The sequence below is a fragment of the Ranitomeya variabilis genome, chromosome 1 (assembly GCF_051348905.1).
Source record: "Ranitomeya variabilis isolate aRanVar5 chromosome 1, aRanVar5.hap1, whole genome shotgun sequence".
NCBI lineage: Eukaryota > Metazoa > Chordata > Amphibia > Anura > Dendrobatidae > Ranitomeya > Ranitomeya variabilis.
The window spans coordinates 667,565,155-667,589,946 of record NC_135232.1 but is presented as its reverse complement, the minus strand read 5'-3'; the positions used below and the strand labels follow the sequence as shown (position 1 = coordinate 667,589,946).

Sequence of the window (24,792 nt, the reverse complement as noted above, 5' to 3'; positions counted from 1 at the left end):
AAATGTGCCATTTTACGATACCCATAGCGTCTCCATTTTTCATGATCTGCGGTCGGGTGAGGGCTTATTTTTTGCATGCCGAGCTGGCATTTTTAATGATGCCATTTTGGTGCAGATACGTTCTTTTGATCGCCCGTTATTGCTTTTTAATGCAATGTCGCATCGACAAAAATAAAACGTAATTCTGGCGTTTCGATTTTTTTTCTCAGTACGCCATTTAGCGATCAGGTTAATCCTTTTTTTTAAAGATAGATCGGGCTATTCTGAACACGGCGATACCAAGTATGTGTAGGTTTGATTTTTTTTTTTTTATTGATTTATTTTGAATGGGGCGAAAGGGGGTGATTTAAACTTTTATATTTTTTTCATTTTATTCACATTTTTTTAACATTTTTTTTTTTTTTTACTTTTGCCATGCTTCAATAGCCATTGGAGGCTAGAAGCTGGCACAACTTGATCGGCTCTATTACATAGCAGCTATCATCAGATCGCTGCTATGTAGTTTAATATTTATATATAAATATATTTAGACAGGTAAGCATCTCTGCCTGTTTTTGGTGTATTTTCTTGAATTTTTCCTTTTTTGGTGTTTTTTATGTAGTTTAATAACAGGCTTGCTATGAGCGCCGACCACTGGGTGGCTCTCACAGCTAGCCGGGATCAGTAACTATAGAGGTCTCAAGGACCTCTATGGTTACCATTCTGATGCATCGCTGACCCCCGATCATGTGATGGGGGTCAGCGATGCGATCATTTCCGGCCTTCACTGCCGGTTAAATGCCGCTGTCAGCGTTTGACAGCGGCATTTAACTAGTTAATAGCGGCGGGTGAAAAGCGATTTCACCCGCCGCTATTGCGGGCACATGTCAGCTGTTCAAAACAGCTGACATGTCCCTGCTTTGATGCGGGCTCACCGCCGGAGCCCTGCATCAAAGCGGGGATCTGACCTCGGACATACTATCCCATCCGAGGTCAGAAAGGGGTTACAATAATTTTTCAAGCTGGTGTTATAAAGTATTCTAATTTACTGAGATAATGACTTTTGGGTTTTCATTGGCTGTAAGCCATAATCATCAACATTAACAGAAATAAACACTTGAAATAGATCACTGTGTTTGTAATGACTCTATATAATATACAAGTTTCACTGTTTGTATTGAAGAATTGAAATAAATTAACTTTTTGATAATCTAATTTTGTGAGAAGCAGCTGTGTATATATATATTTCTGTACACTTTCCCTTTTCCTCCTATAAGATCCCTTCGTTAGTACTACCTACACGTGTATTATTGATTAGAATTTTTTTCCGAGTTTTACCTCTCTACTCTTCAAGTAGGTTGCAGATCTGGAATATGACAGCACTGGAGGAGAATAGGTTCCTGGTCGCTTCATGTTTGAATCTTCTCAAATCTTTGGCAATTAATTTCTTTTTTCTCTATACATTTATTGTGACCCTGATAACTATTGGTAAGAAGACCTCTGATGGTTCTATGATCGCGGCCCAATATCTTAGCAATTTCTAGAGTGCTGCATCTCTCTGCAAGACTTGCAACAATTTTTCATTTTTCAGAGTAAGTTGAATCTTTTTTTTCTGCACACCTTGATAATGGGCTTTATATCCTTAGGTTACATCCTCTCTCATTACACATATACACATCAGCTGATCTGTTTCATCCAACAATCAGTCAAGTTTATACAGTGCGGAGTTGGAAAATCTGCAGAAAAACGATGATATGGGCAAAATTTTCACATATTAACTGCACGATGTACTGATTCCACTGGATTTCCTTATCTGTAATAAAATGGGATTTAGATAATCAGTAAGACCAGAGGGCTTAATAAAAGCTGGGGTTTTTTTTAAGTGATATTTCTGTTTTCAATGGTGGACTTTGCACCAAATTCATCAAAATTTTGCACAATTGTTGCTAATAAAACACTATTTTTTTATTTTTAGAGTACGATGCCGCCCAATTCTTAACTTCATTTCATTTATTTATCCACCTTTATCTTTATTACTGATGTATTTGTTTTATAGCCCTTTTTGGAAAAAAACTAAACCCAGTCTGTGAAGCCTCGTGTTGAATTAATAGCACCTGTAGGTTCCAATTTTGTGGCACTCATGTGTTGCACCCAGTAATTCAATGACCATAACCAATGGAGTCCCCAATGCTGGAGCTCACCTGGAAAAGGCGTTAAAAAATGCTGCAACAAATTGATATAATGCACAGCAGTGTGAAAACGATTTGCTGTTCATATATTCCATCTTTTGTAACTTCCTTTAAAACTTCAAAAGCCGCAAAGTGGCTTAAAGAAGCGACCTGTCCATGTTTCTGATGGCTTCTACCAATTTATGTATAAAATTAAAAAGAAAACACCGCAAAAAATTTCCAAAGAGTCGTCAGAAAAGATACCCCAAGGTTAACACTGCTGGTGTTTTTTTCTAAAGCGTCTTCAAAAACTGTGATTACGCCAGTGTGTAAAAGACACCATGTGCAATGGAATGAAACTGAAAGGGAGAAGATACAGATTAGATATTAGGAAAAACCTTTTTGACAGTGAGGGTGATCAATGAGTGGAACAGGCTGCCACGAGAGGTGGTGAGTTCTCCTTCAATGGAAGTCTTCAAACAGGCTGGACAGACATCTGTCTAATATGATTTAGTGAATCCTCCATTGAGCAGGGGATTGGACACTATGACCCCGGAGGTCCCTTCCAACTCTAGCATTCTAGGATTCTAACATCAGACCCCAGCATTTTCGGGCAAAGAAAAACTGTAGGAGAAAAAAATACCAACTGTGTGTTTCCAAAAGTCTTGGATTTTGTTGCGGGAATGTTATGACATTTCACCCTTTGCATAACATTAATTGACAAACGATGGATTCCAAGTGCGCAGCTCTGAACAGTTTTTGCTGCAATTTTTTTTCCTTTACATGTTCATGAGTTTTTGGGAAATTTCATTGACAATGCTGTAGTGTAGTATCCACACACAAAGCTGCAGCTGAAAATCACCTCCTTGAAACGTACCCAGAGGCCATATTCCCAATTCTACATTTTTTTCTGTTGAGCTTTTTGTGCAAAAAAAATGTACGTTTAACTGTCCAAGCAAGGTGTTTGTGATTTCATGTTAAAGGGAATCCGTCACCAGGTACTTGTGAACTCATCTGAGCACAGCGTAATATAGAGGCAGAGACCCTGATTCCAACGATGTGTCACTTTGTTGTGCAGCAGTTGTGGCACAATCAGAGTTTTAAGATGTAGCATATAGCTGAGCTCAGAAAGCTAGCTCTGTCCCTACCAGGCTTTCTGTGTGCATTGCATATTGACAGTAAGCTGCTAATCAGCGCTGAGGACGGAGTTGGACTAGAAGGCATTTGAGCTGTAGTCCTGTAGTGAAAATCTCCTAATGGTAAACCACTCATTGTTTTGAAACAACGGCACACAGCCTAATAAGTGACACATCACTAGAATCAGGCTCTAAGCCACCACATCATTCTGCCCTTAGATTACATAACAAAAACCTGCTGACAGATTCTCTTTAAGTCCTGCCCACTGTGCGTCTAAAGACACCGTTTAGCTGTGCATTTCTTTCCTGTAGGATTTTATGGGGAGCCTGAAAAATAACCATGTAACACGCATGTAAAAAAAAAAACAGTTGCATTCATAAGTGCAGGATTAAAGCTTGTCTGTACTACAAAAAATGCATTTAAAAGCCTTCTTCAAATCTGCACCAAAAACGCATCAAATAAATGGGAAAAATCAACAATTGTCATTATTTGTCATTATGGTGCGGAAACGCAGAAAACATGCGAATAAAAAGCAGCAGGAAAAATGAAACATTTACGCTATGTTTGAACACAGTCTAAAAGAAGTATTAATGAATGGTATTTCTAAACCCACCCACAGTCTGCCTGTTGCTGCCATGATCAATATAGCAGACTGGTTAAATATCCTGCTATCCAATGGTTAACAATAGGGAAAACCAGTTATTTTCTAAAGTGACTTTTTGGAAAATCGATGACATGACTTATTTATGTTTTTACATTCAGCTGAAGTGTCCATTGCTTATGTATGAAAAACTTTAAACCCTTTTAAGAGACAGACTGGCTTCCTGCATTGGCCAGGCAGGATTGTCTCCAGCAGCCCATGGCCCTATGTCAAGTCCCTAATACATTGAATATATTGTACTTAACGATTCTGCAATTACAGTGGACGTAAATGTGACCCGACTGTCAAAGGGAGGGATATTTATATTTCCCAAATTGAATATTCCAGGCTACCCTTATCACACAAGCCTATGTGCATCTATACAACGAATAGAGAACTGGAGCCGTAGTCCACCTTTGGGTGACATACATTCACTTACAAATATAAATACAAATATATTTGGGGGATTAACAATACTTGTATTTATAATTAATTATCTTTGCAATTGGGGTTCATTATTATTACTATTATTATTATTATTATAGCACCATTTATTCCATGGCGCTTTACATGTGAAAAGGTTTATACATAATAAAGTACAATAATCTTACTCAATACAAGCCACGACTGGTACAGGAGGAGAGAGGACCCTGCCCACGAGGGTGCACAATCTACAAGGGGTGGGTGAGGATACAATAGATGAGGGTAGAGCTGGTCATGCAGCGGTTTGGTGGATCAGTGGTTACTGCAGGTTGTAGGCTTGTCGGAAGATGTAGGTCTTCAGGTTTTTTTTTTGAAGTTTCCATGGTAGGCGAGAGTCTGATATGTTGGGGTAGAGAGTTCCAGAGGAGGGGGGATGTGTGGGAGAAATATTGTATGTGACTGTGGGAAGAAGGAGAGTAGAGAAACAGATGTGAGGATCAGAGGTTGCGTGCTGGTAGATAAAGGGAGACGAGGTCACAGATGTATGGAGGACACAGGTTGTTGATGGCTTTGTATGCCATGGTTAGGGTTTTGAATTGGATTCTCTGGGTAATGGGGAGCCAGTGAAGGGATTGACAGAGAGGAGAGGCATTGGAATAACGTGGACAGGTGGATTAGTTGGGCAACAGAGTTTAGGATAGATTGGAGGAGCATGAGAGTGTTAGAAGGGAAGCCACCGAGCAGGAGGTTGCAGTAGGAAGTTTAAAAGGCTTGGATATGTGGTTTGAAGGAGAGATCAGTGTCAAGGATTACCCTGAGGCATCGAGCTTGTGGGACTGGGGAGAGTGAGTAGCCATTTACTTTAATGGATAGGTCTGTTGGGCGAGTCGAGTGAGAAGGGGGAAAGATGATGAATTCTGTTTTGTCCATGTTAAGTTTTAGAAATCTAGCGGAGAAGAAGGATGAAGTAGCTGACAGACATTCTGGGATTTTGGTTAGTAGGGCGGTCCAGAGAGGTAGATCTGTGTGTCATCAGCATAGACGTGATACTGCAAGCCGTGAGATTCTTAGAGCTGTCCCAATCTGAAGGTGTAAATAGAGAAGAGCAGGGTCCCTAGGACTGAACCTTGTGGGACTCCGACCGATAGGGGGTGAGGAGGTGGTGTGTGAGTGGGAGACACTGAATGTTCTGTCTGTTAGGTCTGATGCGATCCAAGATGGGGCCAAGTCAGTGATGCCAAGAGATGAGATGGTCTGTAGTAATAGGGAGTGGTCCACTGTGTTAAAGCCAGAGATCAGGTCCAGGAGGAGAACAGAGTAGTGTCGCTTGGCTTTGGCAGTCAGCAGGTCATTGGTGGCTTTATTTGGGGCAGTTTCAGTGGAATGACACGGTCGGAAGCCAGATTCTAAGCGGTCAAAGAGGGAGCAGGAAGAAAGGTGGGAGGGCATTTTGAAATGGAGATGCTGTTCCAGTAGTTTTGAAACAAAGGGTAGAAGTGATTTGGAGGCGATTGCTAGATACAGAGGATGGGTCAAGTGCACAGGTGGTGAGATGTGAGCTTGAGAGTAGGGCGGAAAGTTGGTCTCCTGTAATTGTGGATAAGCGGGTTTTGGAGGAGGCGGGCTGAGTAGTTAGGAAGAGGAGTTGTGGGGGATGTAGGCCAAAGCTTTCTCTGATGTTATTAATCTTCTGTTTGAAGAATGAGGCAAAGTCTTCAGCTGAGATGAGTGGAGAGGGAGGAGGTGCTGCAGACGGAGGAGAGAATTGAAGGTGTTGAATAGCTGTTTAGGGTTGTGAGACAGGGAGGATATGAGAGATAAGTAGGTTTGTTTTGCTGCGGTGAGTGTGGTCTTGAAAGTAGTGAGGGACTGTTGAAATGCGATGAAGTGCTCGTTGGAGTGTGATCTTTTCCATCTCCGCTCAGCCACCCTGGAAGCCCTCCTTAGTACTTTGGTCAGGCTGGTGTGCCAGGGTTGTCTTTTGATTTTGCGAGCTTTGGTATGTGTGAGAGAGGCGACCGATTCAAGAGCTGCAGCTATTGTGGTGTTATTCAAAGCTGCATCGGCGTCCGAATTGTGTAAGGAACTTATGTCTGTAAGAGGGAGAAGCAATTCAGAGAGTGAGTGTAAATCGAGGTTTCTGCGAGGGTGTGCAAGTTTATGGAGTGGGGATTGTTGGCAAGGATTGGAGAGGGAAGAGAATGTAAGCAGAGAGGAAATGAAGTAGCCAGGTGGTGAAGTGGTCGAAAAAGGTTGTGGCTGGCCCTGGGGGTGGTAAATGTCAGCCAGTTGGAGGTTGGTGGGGGATTAGATTCGCACAGAGTGCACCTCAATTTAGGGGAGGGTAACAGAAGGTGGCAGTGGGATTGGGGTGAAGGAGCAGTTATCTGACAGGAGAAAACCAACTCCTCCGCCATGCTTGGTGCTGGGACGGGGGGTGTGGGAAAGGTAGAATTCACCATACGAAAGTGCAGCTTTAGAGGCTGTGTCAGAGGGGTGAGCCAGGTTTCGGTGATAGCGAGGAAGGAAAGTTTGTTAGTAATGAAAAGATCATGGATGTAGGAAAGCTTGTTACAGACAGAGCAAGCGTTCCATAGAGCTCCTGTTAATGGGACTGGGGAAGCGGGGGCTGGGCATAAGGTTAAAAAGGTTAGGGAAATTTGTGATAGATTGTGGATGGGAGGTAGAAATGACTGTGGGGATGTGGTAGGAGGGCCAGGATTTGGAGAACTATCAATGGCAGTGAGGAGGAGCAGAGAAAGTGATATCAGGTGGGAGCAGGAGAGGGCTGTCTGTGTTTGGAGGGAGGATTGTATGTTGAGGAACAGTTCTGTGGAGAAGGTGAGCTGGATGGATGGGGAGGATGGAAGGAGAGATAACCAGTTCCTTACTAGGTGTAGGGATTAAGGGGGTTAGCAGAAAGTGAAGGATTATAGGGGTCAGAGTTAAACAAACAAACATTGTTTACAATTACTATGTATCCGGTATCATTCAGTTCCCTACTGGTTCAATTCTGGGTTAATTCTTTCATAGCTCCACACACTTCTATGATACACTCATATTATGCACTGGGCCGGGGACTGGTCTGTGCTCATCTTGGTCACATAATCAAGAGTGAGCCAGATGCATATGAGCAAGGCAGAGTAAAAAAGGTCACAAAGAACATTGGGGTGTATTGCAGGGGTCATTTGAAAAGCATACCGAGTTTTTGCAAGAGGCTGAGGTAAGGGAAAGTCAATGTGGAAAAACTGGGTCACGTACCTGCATTAAGAATAGCTAAATGGACATGTTGATTAGAGTGCGATGGTGGCAGATGGCCGGTACAGTCTGTATACATCATAATAAATTCTGGATTAATTCTTCCATAACGCCACACACTTGTATGATACGCTTATATGATGCACTGGGCAGACTGATGCACAGTTTTTAAATATTTTGCACCGTTTGGCCCACTCCGGCTCTTTGTTCACTGTACATTCAACTTTGCTGTGATATGTGATCATAAATCAGCTGTGAGTAGCTCAGAAAAATGACAGGAGAGCTATGAACTCAGAGTATGACCATCGTTGAGGACTGACTGACTGATTCTCAGTTAAAGGGAACCTGTCACTAGGTTTGCCCCATATGAGATAGGGCTGTCACCTTTCAGGGCTGATCTACAGTATTCCAATATGCTGTATATATCACCCCAATCTGGTCTGTTAGACAAGAGAAAGAGCTGTTATACTCAACTAGGGGGCAGTCGGGTCCGGTGGGTGTCGCTTTCTTGGTCCGATGCCCCCTTCATGCAATGCCGTCCTTCATGTGGATGGTGTGTCCTACGTCATGCACACAGTCTCCCTGGCATCGCCCACCTGCGCAGGCGTGCTTTTCTGCCATGACTAGGGGAGAGTAAAGTACTGCAGTGCGCATGTGCCGGGGATCTTTGACTTTTCCCAATGCATGTACTCTGCAGTACTTTACTCTGCCCTTTACAGGAGAAGTATGCCCGGGACATTGTAGGATGCGTCATCCACATGAAGCACAGAAGAAGGAAGGCATTTCAAGAAGATGGGAGGTGCTGGACCAAGATAGCAACTGCCATGTAGCTGAGTTTTATGAAAGGAGTTTTTCTTGTCTTACAGGCCCTATTGGGGGCTTATACACAGTGTATTAGAATGCTGTATATCAGGGCTGAAAGGTGGTGGCCGTATCTCATATGGGGCAAATGGTGACAGGTTCTCTCTAATTCATTCTGCAACCAGTGCAACATAAACGCTAAAGGCAAACAGTGCAACATTTTTAATGAAACTCAATTGCAAAAATGATTTATATCCCAATTACATGCAATTAGGCTACTTTCACACTAGCGTCGTGCACTGCACGTCGCTATGCGACGTTGCGGCGCACCAACGCTAACTGTGAATGTGCTGCACAACGGGGGCAGCGGATGCAGTTTTCCAACGCATCCGCTGCCCCATTGTGAGGTGCGGGGAGGTGGGTGCGTAGTTCCGGCCGCGCATGGTGGCGACGGTCCGACGCAACACGACGCAACCGTCGCACGACGGTTGTGACGTGTGGCAATGCGTCGCTAATAAAAGTCTATGGAGAAAAAAACGCATCCTGCAAGCACTTTTGCAGGATGCGTTTTTTCTGCAAAACGACGCATAGCGACGTGCAGTGCACGACGCTAGTGTGAAAGTAGCCTTAGGTAAAATAATATAAAAAATATATATGTATGTATGTATTCGGGTGTGTGTGTCCAAAAGTGAAAATGTATCAACAAAGCATCTCGGTATGACATAGTTTCCATATTTTGCATGTTATAGTGCATAAGGCAGGAAGCAGAATAGAAGAACTGGTATTGTCCTCACCTGACATTTTGCTGCATTAATTTTCTTTCTTGTAAGGGTTTCCAGACAGAACTTCATCAGTAGAAAAGCCGCCACTGTGATAGAATGAGTCCAGGAACGCACTCTCTGCTACTGCGGGGCAGGATATTCTTAACATCTCATTTTATTTTGCAATGACAAAGTGCCTGGATTCATAAGGCAAAAAAAAAAGTCTAATCGCAATGGAAAGGGAAAAGTCATCCAATATGTCAGTGATTGTCTCCTGGCAGGTAATATCTTAAAAAGAAAACACCAAATTGGGGCACTTCTTGACTGTCCATAAACAAACACACAAATATAAGAAATGATACCTGGGTGTGTTAATGGTGTAGTGGGGCATGAGATGGCACATATCTTAATCCAGCAGCTATACAAACGTACAGGTATGATATTAGAACTTTTCCAATAGTGGAACTTTCCTTAGTTTTGCCACTTTCTTCCAGATATTTAGATATTGTCACATATGTAACATGGACACCTCGGCAGTCAACATTCCACACTATCTTGTAAACTCAGTTACACTTTTGGGCTAAAAGTGAGATAAGTGTTTCCCAAAACCAGTTTACAACTTGTAACTTTTCACTGCCTGAATTTAAAGGGAACCTGTTATGCCCCTAAACACTGTTAGTCTTCAGTTATGGGTTAATCTGTAGGTTAATAGCGTTCTACAGCTGTGCGGCCACTGCACTAGAAGCCCGGTTTCCAGGAGGAAATGATTTTCAGTCCTCCAGCAGCCATCGGCTTTCAGTCAGAGGAATACTGACACTGCTTCAGTTACTGACCAGTACATCGTGAGAGACAGCTGTGACCGCGCCCAGGCACTGACAGTCGGCTCAGCACTGATGCAATACATAACTGGCTGTTGGTCAGTGTTGGGGAGTGTTTACAGCTGCCACTCACTCACTAATGATCATGATGGACTCCTGAGCATTATCAGTAGCTAATGTTAGAGAGGCCTTTAGTTGCTTAGACGTTACCTTGGGTTCCTTTCTGACCTTGCAGACTACCATACGCATTGCTTGATCACTCCTGTAAAGCAGGGTCCCATCCTCAGGATGCCAGCCGCAGAAATGTGGCGACACTGCGGACCAGTGTCCATGGCGAGCAGAGCCATGTGCATCACCGGTTTCTCGGCGGGCATATTCCTGAGGAAGCGCGTGCGCAGATTGAGATCTCAGTGGCCCTCGACTTCAGGAAAATGGTCGCTGAGATCTCAGTCTGCACATGCTCGGCCTTCGGCAGCCATTTTCCTGAAGCCGAGGGCCGCTGAGATCTCAATCTGTGCATACGCCGCCTTCTGGTGGCCCACGGCTTCAAGAAGATGGCCTCAGGGAAACCAACGATGCACTCGACACCACCCACCGCCAACACCGAGCCTCAGCATCGCCACACCTCTGCCGCCGCCAGTTCCCTGAGGAAGGGACACTGCTACACCACTGCCGCAATCCCCCGGTATGCCTGCTTTCAGACTAAAAGACGCACCCCTCTTTTGCTTCCCAAATTTTTTTGTGGAAAAAGTGCATCTTATAGTCCGGAAAATATGGTACTCTGAAATTCCTTTGTTCATGCCATCATACACTTCCAAAAATGTATTGTGAGGATCAGACTTTCTGTTTTTTAAATATAGCAAAACAAAAACAGTTGTTTACTCACACCTGATTGTCATCGCATTGATTGAAAAACACCAAATTATGATTTCACCTTCAAATTATGTGCTAGTCCTAAAAGTTCAGATAATCTTGCCACTTTCAGACATGTGCAGAACTAGTCAACCTTTACTAGACATGTTTCGCTGCAGTTATTGCTGCACAAGGGGTTTACACCAGATACTGAAAGCAAAGGTTCACATACTTTTTGTCTCTCCTAAACATGTGGCATTGGATCATTGTCCTCATTTGAAAAATTACAAACGCGAATATTTTTGGACTCACGGTCCAATGCTAGGAGTTGTGTGAAAATCTGATATAATTCATGTCAAATTTCTGCAGAAATATCGAAAGCTCTGAAAGGTTCATAAACTTTCAAGCACTGCTGTATTTGTTAAATGGATTGAGCTTATAAACTTGTCACACATTTTCCTTTTTTTTGCTATCAGTTTCTGTGTAGAGCAAATAAGGGAAGACCTACAGTTTACAGTCTCCATAATCAAGTTTATTTAGAGCTTTGTTCACTTTTTGCATAGTTCTGTTTTATTTATAAATTTTTTCAGTTCTTTGTTTTCAGTTTTTTACTGTAGATGATTTGATAACATATATGGTTATATTGACTGCAGACTTTTCTCCGGGAACAGCTTCTATGAGTTTTGCCTTCGTGTTTTATTCAGTTTATTCCTGTGAATGTTCAAAATTACAGGAACATTTCTACAGAACATATCATCCAAACAAAATGACACAATTCTGCTTATGTAGAAATAACTTGGTATTTGAACATTTTTGTCTGTTGAGGTAAATGAGCGTTTTTGCTCAGCAGTGAGGGCCTTATCTGTCACCAGTTTCTAATAAGATTGCCATTTTTGTAAAACAGATATAAACCCTACCGGGCCTGCAGAATGCCTGGGAGGAAGACTTCAGAGCTCTGTCATGTTAATGGAGAGACTGTACAGCAAGGAGATTGCTGGAAAGAGAAGAAAATCCATTCTCAGTGCCATTATTAGTGTAAGTTCACACTGGGCGTTTTTGCTTTTTTTATGCAAATTTTCAGCTGCTTTTTCCATTACCAGCAAAGCCTATGAGATTTCAGAAATCTCATGCACACACATTGTTTTTTTGTGTGATCAGTATTTTGTGCTTTGCTGCGTTTTTTGGACATAGGGCACGTCACTTCTTTCAGCGTTTTTTCAGCGTTTTTCACCCATTGACTTGAATGGGTGTTGAAAAAAATGCAGCAAAAACGCAGGTATCATTATTTGCTGTGTTTTTGCTGCTGAAAATTCAAGGACATTAGCATGGACAAAGAGAAAAAAAACGCACCAAATACGCAACAAAAAACGCACCAAAAACGCACCTAAACCTGCATTTTTGACGCAGCTTCTTGCCTGCCAAGAAGACCAGGTTTTTCTGCAGAAAAAAAAGCAGCAAAAAGCCCTGTGTGAACTTACCCTTAGAGTCTATGTCCTCTGTGTGTATTTAGCATTAATTTTAGCATATAAATACACGTTCCTCCTACAATAGAAACATGGTATTTTATTTCCCCCTTATGTTTGGGTGGGATTGCACAGTGAATGGCTCCTGAACACGACTCTGCGCCGCACTGTACAGATCAGCACATTACACAAACCGTATTTCAAAGGACTGATACACATCCCAAATGGGATTTTGCGCATCCGCCGTAGCACTGCTGCCAATGTAATGTAGGTAATGGCAACAACTCATAATGTTTTCTGTGACCTAAAGACTGGCCCAGCATGGAGTGAAAATAATAAAAAAAAGAACTCATACTCAACTATTGCATCACTTCTCCATACTGCATCAAGGGTTTACCATCAGTGTTTGGTCAGTTTTTACCATCAGTGCTTGATCTATGTATCAGTTTTTACCATCAGTGTTTGGTCTGTGTATCAGTCTTTACCATCAGTGTTTGGTCTGTGTATCAGTCTTTACCATCAGTGTTTTGTCCTTGTGTCAGTCTTTACCATCAGTGTTTTGTCCTTGTGTCAGTCTTTACCATCAGTGTTTGGTCCTTGTGTCAGTCTTTACCATCAGTGTTTGGTCAGTCTTTACCATTAGTGTTTGGTCAGTCTTTACCATCAGTGTTTTGTCCTTATGTCAGTCTTTACCATCAGTGTTTGGTCAGTCTTTACCATCAGTGTTTTGTCCTTGTGTCAGTCTTTACCATCAGTGTTTGGTCAGTCTTTATCATCAGTGTTTTGTCCTTGTGTCAGTCTTTACCATCAGTGTTTGGTCCTTGTGTCAGTTTTTACCATCAGTGTTTTGTCCTTGTGTCAGTCTTTACCATCAGTGTTTGGTCCTTGTGTCAGTCGTTACCATCAGTGTTTTGTCCTTGTGTCATTCTTTACCATCAGTGTTTGGTCAGTCTTTACCATCAGTGTTTTGTCCTTGTGTCAGTCTTTACCATCAGTGTTTGGTCCTTGTGTCAGTTTTTACCATCAGTGTTTTGTCCTTGTGTCAGTCTTTACCATCAGTGTTTTGTCCTTGTGTCAGTCTTTACCATCAGTGTTTGGTCCTTGTGTCAGTTTTTACCATCAGTGTTTTGTCCTTGTGTCAGTCTTTACCATCAGTGTTTTGTCCTTGTGTCAGTCTTTACCATCAGTGTTTGATACTTGTGTCAGTCTTTACCATCAGTGTTTGGTCCTTGTGTCAGTCTTTACCATCGGTGTTTGGTCCTTGTGTCAGTCTTTACCATCAGGGTTTTGTCCTTGCGTCAGTCTGTACCATCAGTGTTTGGTCCTTGTGTCAGTCTTTACCATCAGTGTTTGGTCCTTGTGTCAGTCTTTACCATCAGTGTTTGGTCCTTGTGTCAGTTTTTACCATCAGTGTTTTGTCCTTGTGTCAGTCTTTACCATCAGTGTTTGGTCCTTGTGTCAGTTTTTACCATCAGTGTTTTGTCCTTGTGTCAGTCTTTACCATCAGTGTTTTGTCCTTGTGTCAGTCTTTACCATCAGTGTTTTGTCCTTGTGTCAGTCTTTACCATCAGTGTTTGATACTTGTGTCAGTCTTTACCATCAGTGTTTGGTCCTTGTGTCAGTCTTTACCATCGGTGTTTGGTCCTTGTGTCAGTCTTTACCATCGGTGTTTGGTCCTTGTTTCAGTCTTTACCATCAGTGTTTGGTCCTTGTGTCAGTCTTTACCATCAGTGTTTGGTCCTTGTGTCAGTCTTTACCATCAGGGTTTTGTCCTTGCGTCAGTCTGTACCATCAGTGTTTGGTCCTTGTCAGTCTTTACCATCAGTGTTTGGTCCTTATGTCAGTCTTTACCATCAGTGTTTGGTCCTTGTGTCAGTCTTTACCATCAGTGTTTGGTCCTTGTGTCAGTTTTTACCATCAGTGTTTTGTCCTTGTGTCAGTCTTTACCATCAGTGTTTGGTCCTTGTGTCAGTCTTTACCATCAGTGTTTGGTCATTTTTTACCATCAGTGCTTCATCAGTGATAGAATTCAAAGGGCTGCATAGAGAAAGTTGTAATTGGTCCCTATCAGCCCCCTATTCAGTATGATTGGCCCCCCACAATTACTGACATTGAAAAGAAAAAACCCTTCTCACCTTGCCCCCTCCACCGGCGCTGCTCCAGTTCGTGCAGTGAGTACTGAGGCTTTGGCAAAACAGGCGCAATGTACTGATGTCATTGTGCCTGCTGTGCAGGGACTATCACATTCACTGGCACCCTGGTCCACCATTCTACTCAATGGTCCTGATCATGGGGACGCGGACACCTTTGAAATTGGGATGGCGTAGGGAGGAAAGGGGCCTTGTAGGCTGCCACTATGGACGATATACCCCTGAAACACAGCATATAATGAGCACTGATACCATCCATGTGCTGTCTGGGATTTTCACGGATCCTTTGACTTGTATCTTTGATTCTGAATTATGTCGCACATAATGAATGCACATGTCATCGTCATTTTTTCGTCATTTTTTCGCTGACACACAACCCAGATTAAAAAAGCAGACATGTGAACAGCTCCACAGACTATAACGGTACATGTTCAATCCGTGGAAACCATGGCTACGACTCGCATGTGAAAAACGGACCGTCTGAATGAGGCATAAAGGATAATTTGCTGCTCATGTTTCCTGTTTACTTCTACAAAATATATGAAGGATTGATATTTTTCAGGGTTTCCATAGTATTGCATTAGTCATGGAGTTACCACCTGGGCAATACTAAGCAAATCCTGAAAACATAATCTGCTGGTGACTCTTGGGTACTGGTGTTGGGAAAAACTGATGCAGGGGCAGAGACCCTGATTCCAGCGATGTGTCACTTACTGGGTGCAGCATTTGTGATAAAATCCATCTTTTATCTGCTACAGATCCTTCGGATCTCTGAATGCTGAGCTCTATATAACCACGCCCACGTCACCGATTAGCAGCTTTCGGTGTACGCTATGCATAGACAAAAAGCTGCCAATGAGTGGTGGGGGCGGGGTTATACAGAGCTCATTAATATGGAGGACTACCAGGCAGCAGGTTTACTTGTTCTCAAGTGATAATCTGATAAAACTTGTGTTTTTATAGAAACCGCACTAAGCAGCCCAGTAAGTGACACATCGCTGGAATCAGGGTCTCTGCCCCTACATTATGCTGCTCTCAGATTAGGTAGAAAAAAACTGGTGACTGATTCTCTTCAAAGAGGCATCACCCATTTTAATCAAATGTAGAAAGAACTTCCAAACTTTGTAGATGCTCATCATGAGAATTAATAAAGGGAAGCGGCATGTGCCGAAGACTTTACCGTAGTGGACACGAGTGTAGGCATTATTTTATTATGTTAGCAATTCTGCGTCCATGCACATGTGAGAAATAAGTCTGATAAGTCTTACAGTACGACGTCTGCCCACTTCTACACGGGCAGCCTGCTGTAGATTTTTCTCGGGTGGTGGAAGAGACTTAATAATTAAACCCGTACTTATACAAGTTTAATTAAACTTCAAATTATCAGTCCACTGACAGTGATGTGTTAAGAAAATCTGCAAGATATGAGCATGTCTTCTTCACTGGCAACTTATTAGCTTAATGAGGAAGACATTAAACATATTATTTCACGAGCAGCATCATCTCTTTCTTCTTCAAAAGATGTTTCACGCTTCAGATTGGGGCTTTGGTAAACAAATTATTTGTTTGTGAAGCGCTTTCAGCTAAGACTCTTCTTGACCAATTAAGTCGGCAGATGATTTCAGTGATTGCAGTTTAATATTTCAGTGTTTGCTGCGTTGTTTCGTCTCATATCTACTCCCTTTACTTGTCTCTGATGCGTGATATTTAGAGATTGTGCTAATTTCGCCTTTACATCATGGTCTGCTAAACAAAATGTATGGGTATGTCAAAGTCTGGATAGGACATCAGAGCAAGAAAAAAATATCTTGTAGATGCTGTTATTTAAATTTTTTGGAAGAGCCGCGTATGAATCCTAGGTTAGGTTCTCAGCCCATGGTATGAGTCTCCCATGGTGTACAGGTCTTGTTCTTAGGAGGATTCATCTGCTGTCCTGATGCTTGTTGGTACCTAACTAAGCTCCTGTCCAAGAGGAAGAAATCTGGCTACCTTGTGCTACCTTCTGTAGGTCAGTGTCAGCCCTTCAAGGAGCTTCGCCCACTGACTTTTTTTTTTCTATCGAAACCAGATGATTTTCAACTGTAAAGAGCTGTTTTTGGGTTCTCACCACTTGCCTGTTCCTAGTAGGGTATTGGACTGGGTGAGAGGCCTTTGGCAGGGGTTTACATGGAATTGCCCTGTCTCCCGGAATTGGAGGTGTTTTCCACTTAGAGGTTGTCCACTATTTTATCATTGATGGCTTATCCTTAGGATAGGTAATCAATGTCTGGTTGGTGGTGGTGCGAAATTTGCTTTGCAGCTTCTTTTATAAACCATAGTATTTTCAGCCTCAAATTTTGTCATGTGAAGGATACTTTAAAGACAACCTATCACCAATCTTGGGCTGCCCTTTTATTTAAGAAAAGAGCGGTCAGCCCCAGGTTGGTGATTTTCTAAAAATCACCTATTAACCAAAGAGCTCAGAAAGGTCTTTAGTATCATCTGAAAGGGTCAAACTTCTAGATTACGGGATGCCGGCATATAGAGTAGGGTCCCACAAGCCTCCATGGCCGCTCTTGCAGTCAATCGTCAACATTAGTTCAGCGGTTATCAATCCGTAACATCTCAGTAAAATACACGTCAGCGCTCCGTGCAAAGGAGGAGCGGCTGCGAAGGGTTGTGAAGACCTCTGCATGCCGGGATCCCACAGCCTGGAAGTTTGGGCCTGTCTTATGCTAGAAAGCTGGGCTTTTTCAAGAAACATTAAGGACTCATTCAGATGTTCATACCAATCAGTCCTAGTATGGACCACTAATGCACAGACTGACCTGCTTCATATATATCATTGGGGCTGTCCCTCTCGGGTGACCTACGTCCGTTTTTATAGGACCAAAAATCCACTGAGCCCTTAGGGACCATACTGGGGATTTTTAGAAAATCAACAATTTGGGACTGGCCACTTTTTTTTTTTTTTTTTTAATAAGAATGTTGGCCCTCCCCAGATTGGTTATAGGTTCTCTTTACAAATAACAGTAATTTCTTAATTAAGATTTAAAGAGCTTGTGCGAGATTTGAAAAAATGGCCGTCTATTCAATAACACTCTGCCCAAAAGAATGGGGCAGATCGGCACATGCTGTACATAGGTCACGGACAGGAGTGGCACTGATTCTGGGGAAAAAATAGAGCCAGCCCTTTTTTCTAATCATGGTTAGCCATGTTAAGGTTTTAGTTGGGCAAAGACTGGAGTGAAATATGTTGTGTCTAATTTAGGAAAATGGTGTGTATTATGCCATTACAGTACATAATAAAATCCATATATTTACGGTATATGTTTACTACTGTTCAGAACTGAGACATTACTCTGCATATAAACATTCCTCACTTTTCTTCTTTGTGTCATTGCATTGGTTGCAACCTTCAATCATTAAACATACAAGTGACTGTTTTTTCTCAGGAACTGAGTGTTAGTTTATCTGACTCTTGGGATGTGACCTTGATAGCGCTTTACAGTGTTTCCAAATAGAAATTGACGATTAGTTCAGGAAGGTAGGAAGTAAGTCGTGTCCCACTCTTAAGTGCCACCTTCCTTTGTTTTGACTTCCACTGTCAACTGGTTACAGCAGAAGGTCAGCCATGTCCTAGATCACTTCTAAAATGCATCGTCTGCAGCTGTTAATGGGGTAAAGCCGCTTTAAAAATGCTGCAACTTTCCAACCATACAAGAACCTTAGTCTAGGAACATTATTAATTGCATGTTTCCCACGTCACTCACCACCCGTTATGTATTATTATTAGCGCTTTACAGACATCCTCATCACAGTCCCCATTGAAGTTCACAATCTATATTCCCTATCAGTATGTGTTTGGAGTGTGAATGGAAACAAGAGAATCCAGAGGAAACCCACGGAAACACAAGGAATACATATAGACTCCTTGCAGACGTTGTCCTTGATGGGAATTGAACCCAGGACCCCAGCGCTACAAAGCAACAGTGCTAACCACTGAGCCACCATGCAACCCTATATATAGTAGTGATAACCACTGAGCCACTGTGCTACCATATATATAGTACAGTGCTAACCACTGAGCCACCGTGCAGCCCTATATATAGTACAGTGATAACCACTGAGCCACTGTGCTACCCTATATATAGTAGTGATAACCACTGAGCCACCGTGCTGCCCTATATACAGTACAGCCACTGTGCTACCCTATAGTACAGTGATAACCACTGAGCCATGGTTCTACCCTATATATAGTTGTGCTAACCACTGAGCCACCGTGCTACCCTATATATAGTACAGTGCTAACCACTGCCATCATGCTGCCCTGTATATAGTACAGTGCTACCCACTGAGCCACCGTGCTGCCCTATATATAGTACAGTGATAACCACTGAGCCACCATGCTGCCCTATGTATAGTACAGTGATAACCACTGAGCCACTGTGCTTCCATATATATAGTACAGTGCTATCCACTGAGCCATCATTCTGCCCCTAATGTCATAGACTGAATAATAATAATTACAGTCTGCACACATTATAGGCCGGGGTCACACTAGTGTAGAATACGGACAAGTGCTATGTGAGAAGACATCGCATAGCACTCGAACCACTGCTAATCCATGGGGGAGCTCACATCACCGTATTTTTTTTTTCTCCTCAGGCGTATTCGACGTGCGTGTAAAATCGCAGCATAGTGCGGTTATACGCGTATATCGTCCGAGTCTCACCAGTGCAAGCCTATGGGTGCGAGAAAAACTTGGACACCACTCGGACCATTCGTCTAGCTTGTGACAAATACGCACACATTTTCCTCATTTCAGCCCATTGAGCCATTAAAATCAATGGGGAAAATCAGTGAGAGATGTAAAGCCATACGGATACATAGGTGCGAGAAAATCACATTACAAACACATCACACATGGATGACCATACGGAGAACACTTGTGCGACTCTCGGCAAGGAGACGGTGACCGATTTCAATACGTTATGTGTGACCCCGGCCTAATAGTGAAGATCTGTTCTGTAACCCGAGACACAGTTAAGATGAATCGCAAATACAGATATTGGTGGATCTTATATAGCTACTATCACAGAGAACAATGGGCCCAATTCATCAACGCTCTTCCTCCAGATAAGTGGTGTAAACGCTTTGAAAAGTTGAATCAAAATGGCTGTAGCTAAAGAGAAATTGTGCCCATCCAGTTCATCAAAGTGCCGGTGTTTTTTTCTGCAGAAATGTCTCTAACTGGACTATCATTACTGCCATGGTGAATAGAGGCGCAAGCCACAAAATAGAAGTGTCAAATGTATTAGAGGCGTGTGCCTCTTCATGAATGCTGCGCCTGGTACTCCAACAAGACCAGCATAGCGTGAACGTGCACCTAACCAGTCCTGACAAATTGGCATCAACGTCTTCATCTTAACTACTCATAGCTTGAAGAAACGGTAGCCCACTTTTATTATCGCGTTTGCTTGTTTTTTTTTTAAACATAAACTGAGGACTAAAAATGTACACTTTGTGCCAAATGTTCACTTTCTGTATAAGAGTGGGTATGGAGTATTGGGGTTGGGCACTGGTGGGACAATGGGAAATTGTTACCCAAAACTTATAAAGTATTAGAGGTGCTTTTATATAAAAAAAATAAAAGTTGTTGGTATATAAAGTAATAATGATTTTTTTACAGCCACAAAGCAGACCTTGAACAGTATGATGCGTGACCCATCTCTCATCCCGGACCCTGTCCTTGCCAATCAGATCAATCAGGTAACGGTTTGACAACCACATTTCAATAATAAGACTGCACATAAAAGACCTGTCAGTGGTGGAAATTTTTTTTAATCATTTTTTGTGTTTTAAGTGCCGTTATTCTCCTGAATCTGGCATTGTTTTTCTTTTGTTTCATGTGTCTCCTTTTCCTGAGATATGACCACCTCTTCCTTGTAAGAAAGTGTAGTCTTTTGACAACTGTGTGTGAACTTCAAGAACACATAGAAAGGAGTTGATGGCCACGTCCACTTGGCTAAGACAACTAGTTTTATATTCAGGGAAGAGGGGGCCATATCTCAGGAATGGAGAGGCACAGGAACTAGGAAATCAATGCCAGATTTGGGAATGTTCAGGTAAAACAAATTACATATTTTTGGAAAGTGACAGGTTCTTTTAAAAGGGAACCTGACAGCACATAAATGCTGCCAAATCCAGGGGCAGCCCGTATCAGGGCACTGGCTGTATGATTTCAGCCAGGTACGTCTGAGTCTGAAACACTCCGGTGTTTTAGAGAAAAACATACTTATAATAGTCGCCAGGGATCGAACTACACGGGAGACTAGTCGGGCAGGCGGGTCCCTGGTGACTTTTCCCTTCCCACTGTCCTGGAATGACAGGTCTGTGTATAGGGAGAAACCTGGTGGCTTTTATAGAAGCACTTCTCCTCCCATGAAAGTTTTTATCCTGTTAATATATTGCAGTCATCGTATTATATGGCACTATGTACTTACAATTGCTCATTTTGCCCTTCTACCCAGCTAATTATCCTCTTTTTATGACATCACGTTATTAATAACTGACTAGCTGATTCTTCCTAAGCTCTATGTAGAAACAGGAAGTCTCCTTTTCTTGCGTGAGTCATCATTAGAACTACAATTCTACATCATTGCAAAGTCCCTGGCAGGGGAAAGGAGTTGAGAAGATGGGTCGAGAGTTGAAGAGGGGGATGATTCATGCAGGATAAAGATACTTCTTGTATTTCTTTAAAGTAGAGAAAAGGAAGAATTAAGTGGGTAGAAAGGCAAACTGAGCAATTGTAAGTACACAGTGCTGTATAATATGATGACTGCGATATATTAGGAGGATAAACACTTTCATGGGAGGAGGAGGGCTTCTTTAATGTATGTTTTTCTCTGAAACAGCGCAGTGTTTAATAATCAAGTATACATGGATCAGGCAGCATGTATCACCTGTCAGGGTATAAAACATTAAGTAAATATTGTCTATGTGTTCTGTGTATTTTCTAACAATGTTACCTATAATTGGGACAGCACTGAAACTGGACAGATCTTCAAGGTAAGTTCACACAGGGCGTTTTTGTTGCTTTTTTTTCTGCAGCAAAACCTGATCTTGGCAGGAAAGAAGCTGCATCAAAAACGCAAGTTTAGGTGCGTTTTTTGTTGCGTATTTGGTGCGTTTTTGGTGCGTTTTTTTTGGTGCTTTTTTTTTTTTCCTCTTTCTCCATGCTAATGCTAATTTGCTGCATTTTTTTCAACACCCATTCAAGTCAATGGGTGAAAAAACGCAGCAAAAATGCTGAAAGAAGTGACATGCTCTATGTCCAAAAAACGCAGCAAAGCACAAAATACTGATCACACAAAAACCTAATGTGTGTGCATGAGATTTCTGAAATCTCATAGGCTTTGCTGGTATTGTAAAAAGCAGCTGAGAATTAGCATAAAAAACGCAGCAAAAACGCCCTGTGTGAACTTACCCTTAAAATGTAAACTGCTGCGGAATATGTTGGCACTATATAAACAAAATGATTATTATTAGGTCTGGTACTGTATATCAGGTCACATGGCAGATAATTGTGCTGGAAGCCGTCTTTCGTATTGCTGAAATGAAATGTGTCTTGCGCTTTTTTTCCGTATAAATGTAACAGTCATGTAATTAATGATTGACGGTATTCTCTAACTCCAGCTTTTATACTTTGTATTGTCTTTTCCAGTGTATTGTCAATGACTTCTGCAATGGACCCTTGGTGGATTGTATAAAACAGTATCCTTTAAAACTTTCACTTCTTTATAGGGCGACTCCACAAAAATCTACCGTAAACATTTTCTCCCCCCACCCAACAGACTCAGGTCTGTTGTGCTGTTGCAGTAAAGGTATATTATTTTGGTTGTTATTCCGGCAGCTGTATAGGCCTGAAATGTGACGGCATCCTTAGGTAGAAATGTGTACAGGACACTTGTCACTTCTTCGTAGCCGAACGTCCTTTATCGGGTTGGGCTGTGGGCGTATTTCCACTTGAGAACCATAGATTTTGTGGCAAAAATAGTTTTTGATGTACTTTTTTTTTGGAAAATTCTTTTTATTAGGAGATTTTTACAGTATAGGGCATAAGGGGTCAGAAAAAGTATGAAGGGAAAGGCAGTCAAACAAAGGAAGAGAGGAAGAGGAGAGAAGGGAAAGAAGAGAAAAGGAAAATAAATGAAGATCATCTGGACATAGCAGTTGCAGACAGTTTCCGTACGGTAAGCACCTTAACATAGAAGAATGAAGAAAATAAAACTGCTTTGTATTGGAGAATGTTGCGGGCATGCTACAATGGTCCTTGTCCCAATTACTGATGGTGGGATCCTGTTTTATTTGCTTTATAATATACATTTCCCCTTTATTCCCCCTCCATCATATGCAGAATATAAGGGATTTTAAGGCTTTTTTAGATTCTTTATATTATTATTATTATTATTATTTATTGTTATAGCGCCATTTATTCCATGGCGCTTTACAAGGGAGGAGGGGTATACATAATAAAAACAAGTACAATAATCTTGAACAATACAAGTCATAACTGGTACAGGAGGAGTGAGGACCCTCACAAGAAGCTTTTTATCTCTTTGGATGATTGAGAAAGAAGTGGGGAAATGCACCTCCCATCACCATGTATTTATCCCCGTGAATGAATGACAAGCCTGACGGAGACCCCCAATACTGGGTGGAAACACACTGCGATGTTCCATACAGTCATTGGATTACTTTTCTAAGCTTACTTAAAGGAACTTGGAATACGCTTGCTTTTTGATATCATTGCCTTACCGTTACATGTCCAGGAAAGGGCTTTTCTGCTTTTAGAACACCCCTCTGTACTCCTGCTGCGGTTTAAATAAAACCTTTACTCACCCTCCCGGTGAGTTGGTTGTTGGTCTGCAGTGCTGACGTCATATTGACAGCAAATCGCTGAGCTCAGTTACTGGCTACAGAGCTGTCCACATGACATCAGCGCTGCAGACAATAACAGACTTCAGGGTAGCAGCTGAGACATGGCACTGGACCCCTGGAGGGTGTGGAAAGCAGAGTCTTTTTTTTTTTTTTTCCCTTTAAGTGTCAGCCTAATATGGGCTTAGAGGTCAATGTGAAATCTGCAGTATTTCAAAGAATTAAGACACAACTTCAATTTGTTTGGTTTTTTTGTTATCAGAGGCAACTGCTTTCAAAAAGTGTCCGATCTGCTGATGATTCACATGTAACACAGGTGGCTCCTAGGCCAGTGACCACCCTCTATGATCTCTATATGCTCTCATGAGAAAAACCCTTTAAAAAAATAACTTGAACATAAATATGAAAAACATGAAATTAAAGAAGCACTCCTCCTCTTCCTCCTCCTCGCATCACAATTTTTATCCTCTTAATATATTGCAGTCATCATATTATATAGCACTGTGTACTTACAATTGCTCATTTTGACTTTCTATCCAGCTAATTCATCTGTTTTCCATTAGGTCTATGATATCATGTGATTAAAAACTGACTAGCTGAATCTTTCTAAGCACTATTTAGAAACAGGAGGTCAATTTTTGCTGTATGAGTCATCACTGCAACAGTCCCTGAAAGTGGGGAGAAGGGAGCAGCTGGGTCAGGAGTTGAAGAGGGGAGTGCTAAATGCAGGGACAAAAGACTTCCTGTTCCTACATAGAGCAAAGAAAAGAGAATAATTATCTGGGTAGAAAGGCAAAATGAGCAATTGTAAGTACACAGTGCCATTATAATATAATGACTGCAATATATTAACAGGATAAACACTTTGATGGGAGGAAGGCTTCGTTAAAGGGAATCTATATCCAGTTTTTTACTACCTTATCTGAGAGCAGCATAATGTAGGAAAAGAGACCCTGACTCTATCAATGTATCACTTGGTTCACTAGGTGCAGCGGTTGTGACTAGTGTTGAGCATTCCGATACCGCAAGTATCGGGTATCGGCCGATATTTGCTGTATCGGAATTCCGATACCGAGTTCCGATATTTTTGTGATATCGGAAATCGGAATCGGAAGTTCCCAGTGTATGGTTCCCAGGGTCTGGAGGAGAGGAGACTCTCCTTCAGGCCCTGGGATCCATATTCTTGTAAAAAATAAAGAATTAAAATAAAAAATATGGATATACTCGCCCCTCCGGCGGACCCTGGACCTTACCGATGTAACCGGCAGCCTCCTTTCCTAAGAATGCAGTGAGTTTAGGACCTGCGATGACGTCGCGGCTTGTGATTGGTCGCGTGAGCGTTCACATGAGCGGTCACGCGACCAGTCACAAGCCGCAACGTCATCGAAGGTCCTAAACTCCTCATTCTTAGGAACGGAGGCTG

General features: G+C 42.1%; 1 protein-coding gene and 1 long non-coding RNA gene across 4 annotated transcripts in view; one reads left to right on the top strand and one right to left on the bottom strand.

Moving 5' to 3' along the window:
* LOC143775567 (uncharacterized) overlaps positions 1 to 9,439 on the bottom strand; it is a 43,581-nt gene extending 34,142 nt beyond the window's left edge. Inside the window, exons 1-2 of the long non-coding RNA XR_013215669.1 lie at positions 9,201 to 9,439; positions 7,609 to 7,674 (exon numbers count right to left, since the gene is read on the bottom strand). This is a non-coding gene — a long non-coding RNA (uncharacterized LOC143775567). The remainder of the gene's footprint in view (positions 1 to 7,608; positions 7,675 to 9,200) is intronic.
* Positions 1 to 24,792, top strand: part of CDIN1 (CDAN1 interacting nuclease 1) — a 494,484-nt gene that overhangs the window by 285,329 nt on the left and 184,363 nt on the right. For all 3 annotated transcript variants that reach the window (XM_077263831.1, XM_077263841.1, XM_077263824.1), the window contains 2 exons: positions 20,122 to 20,201; positions 22,156 to 22,205. In XM_077263831.1, coding sequence (XP_077119946.1) covers positions 20,122 to 20,201; positions 22,156 to 22,205 — 130 coding nt within the window. The remainder of the gene's footprint in view (positions 1 to 20,121; positions 20,202 to 22,155; positions 22,206 to 24,792) is intronic.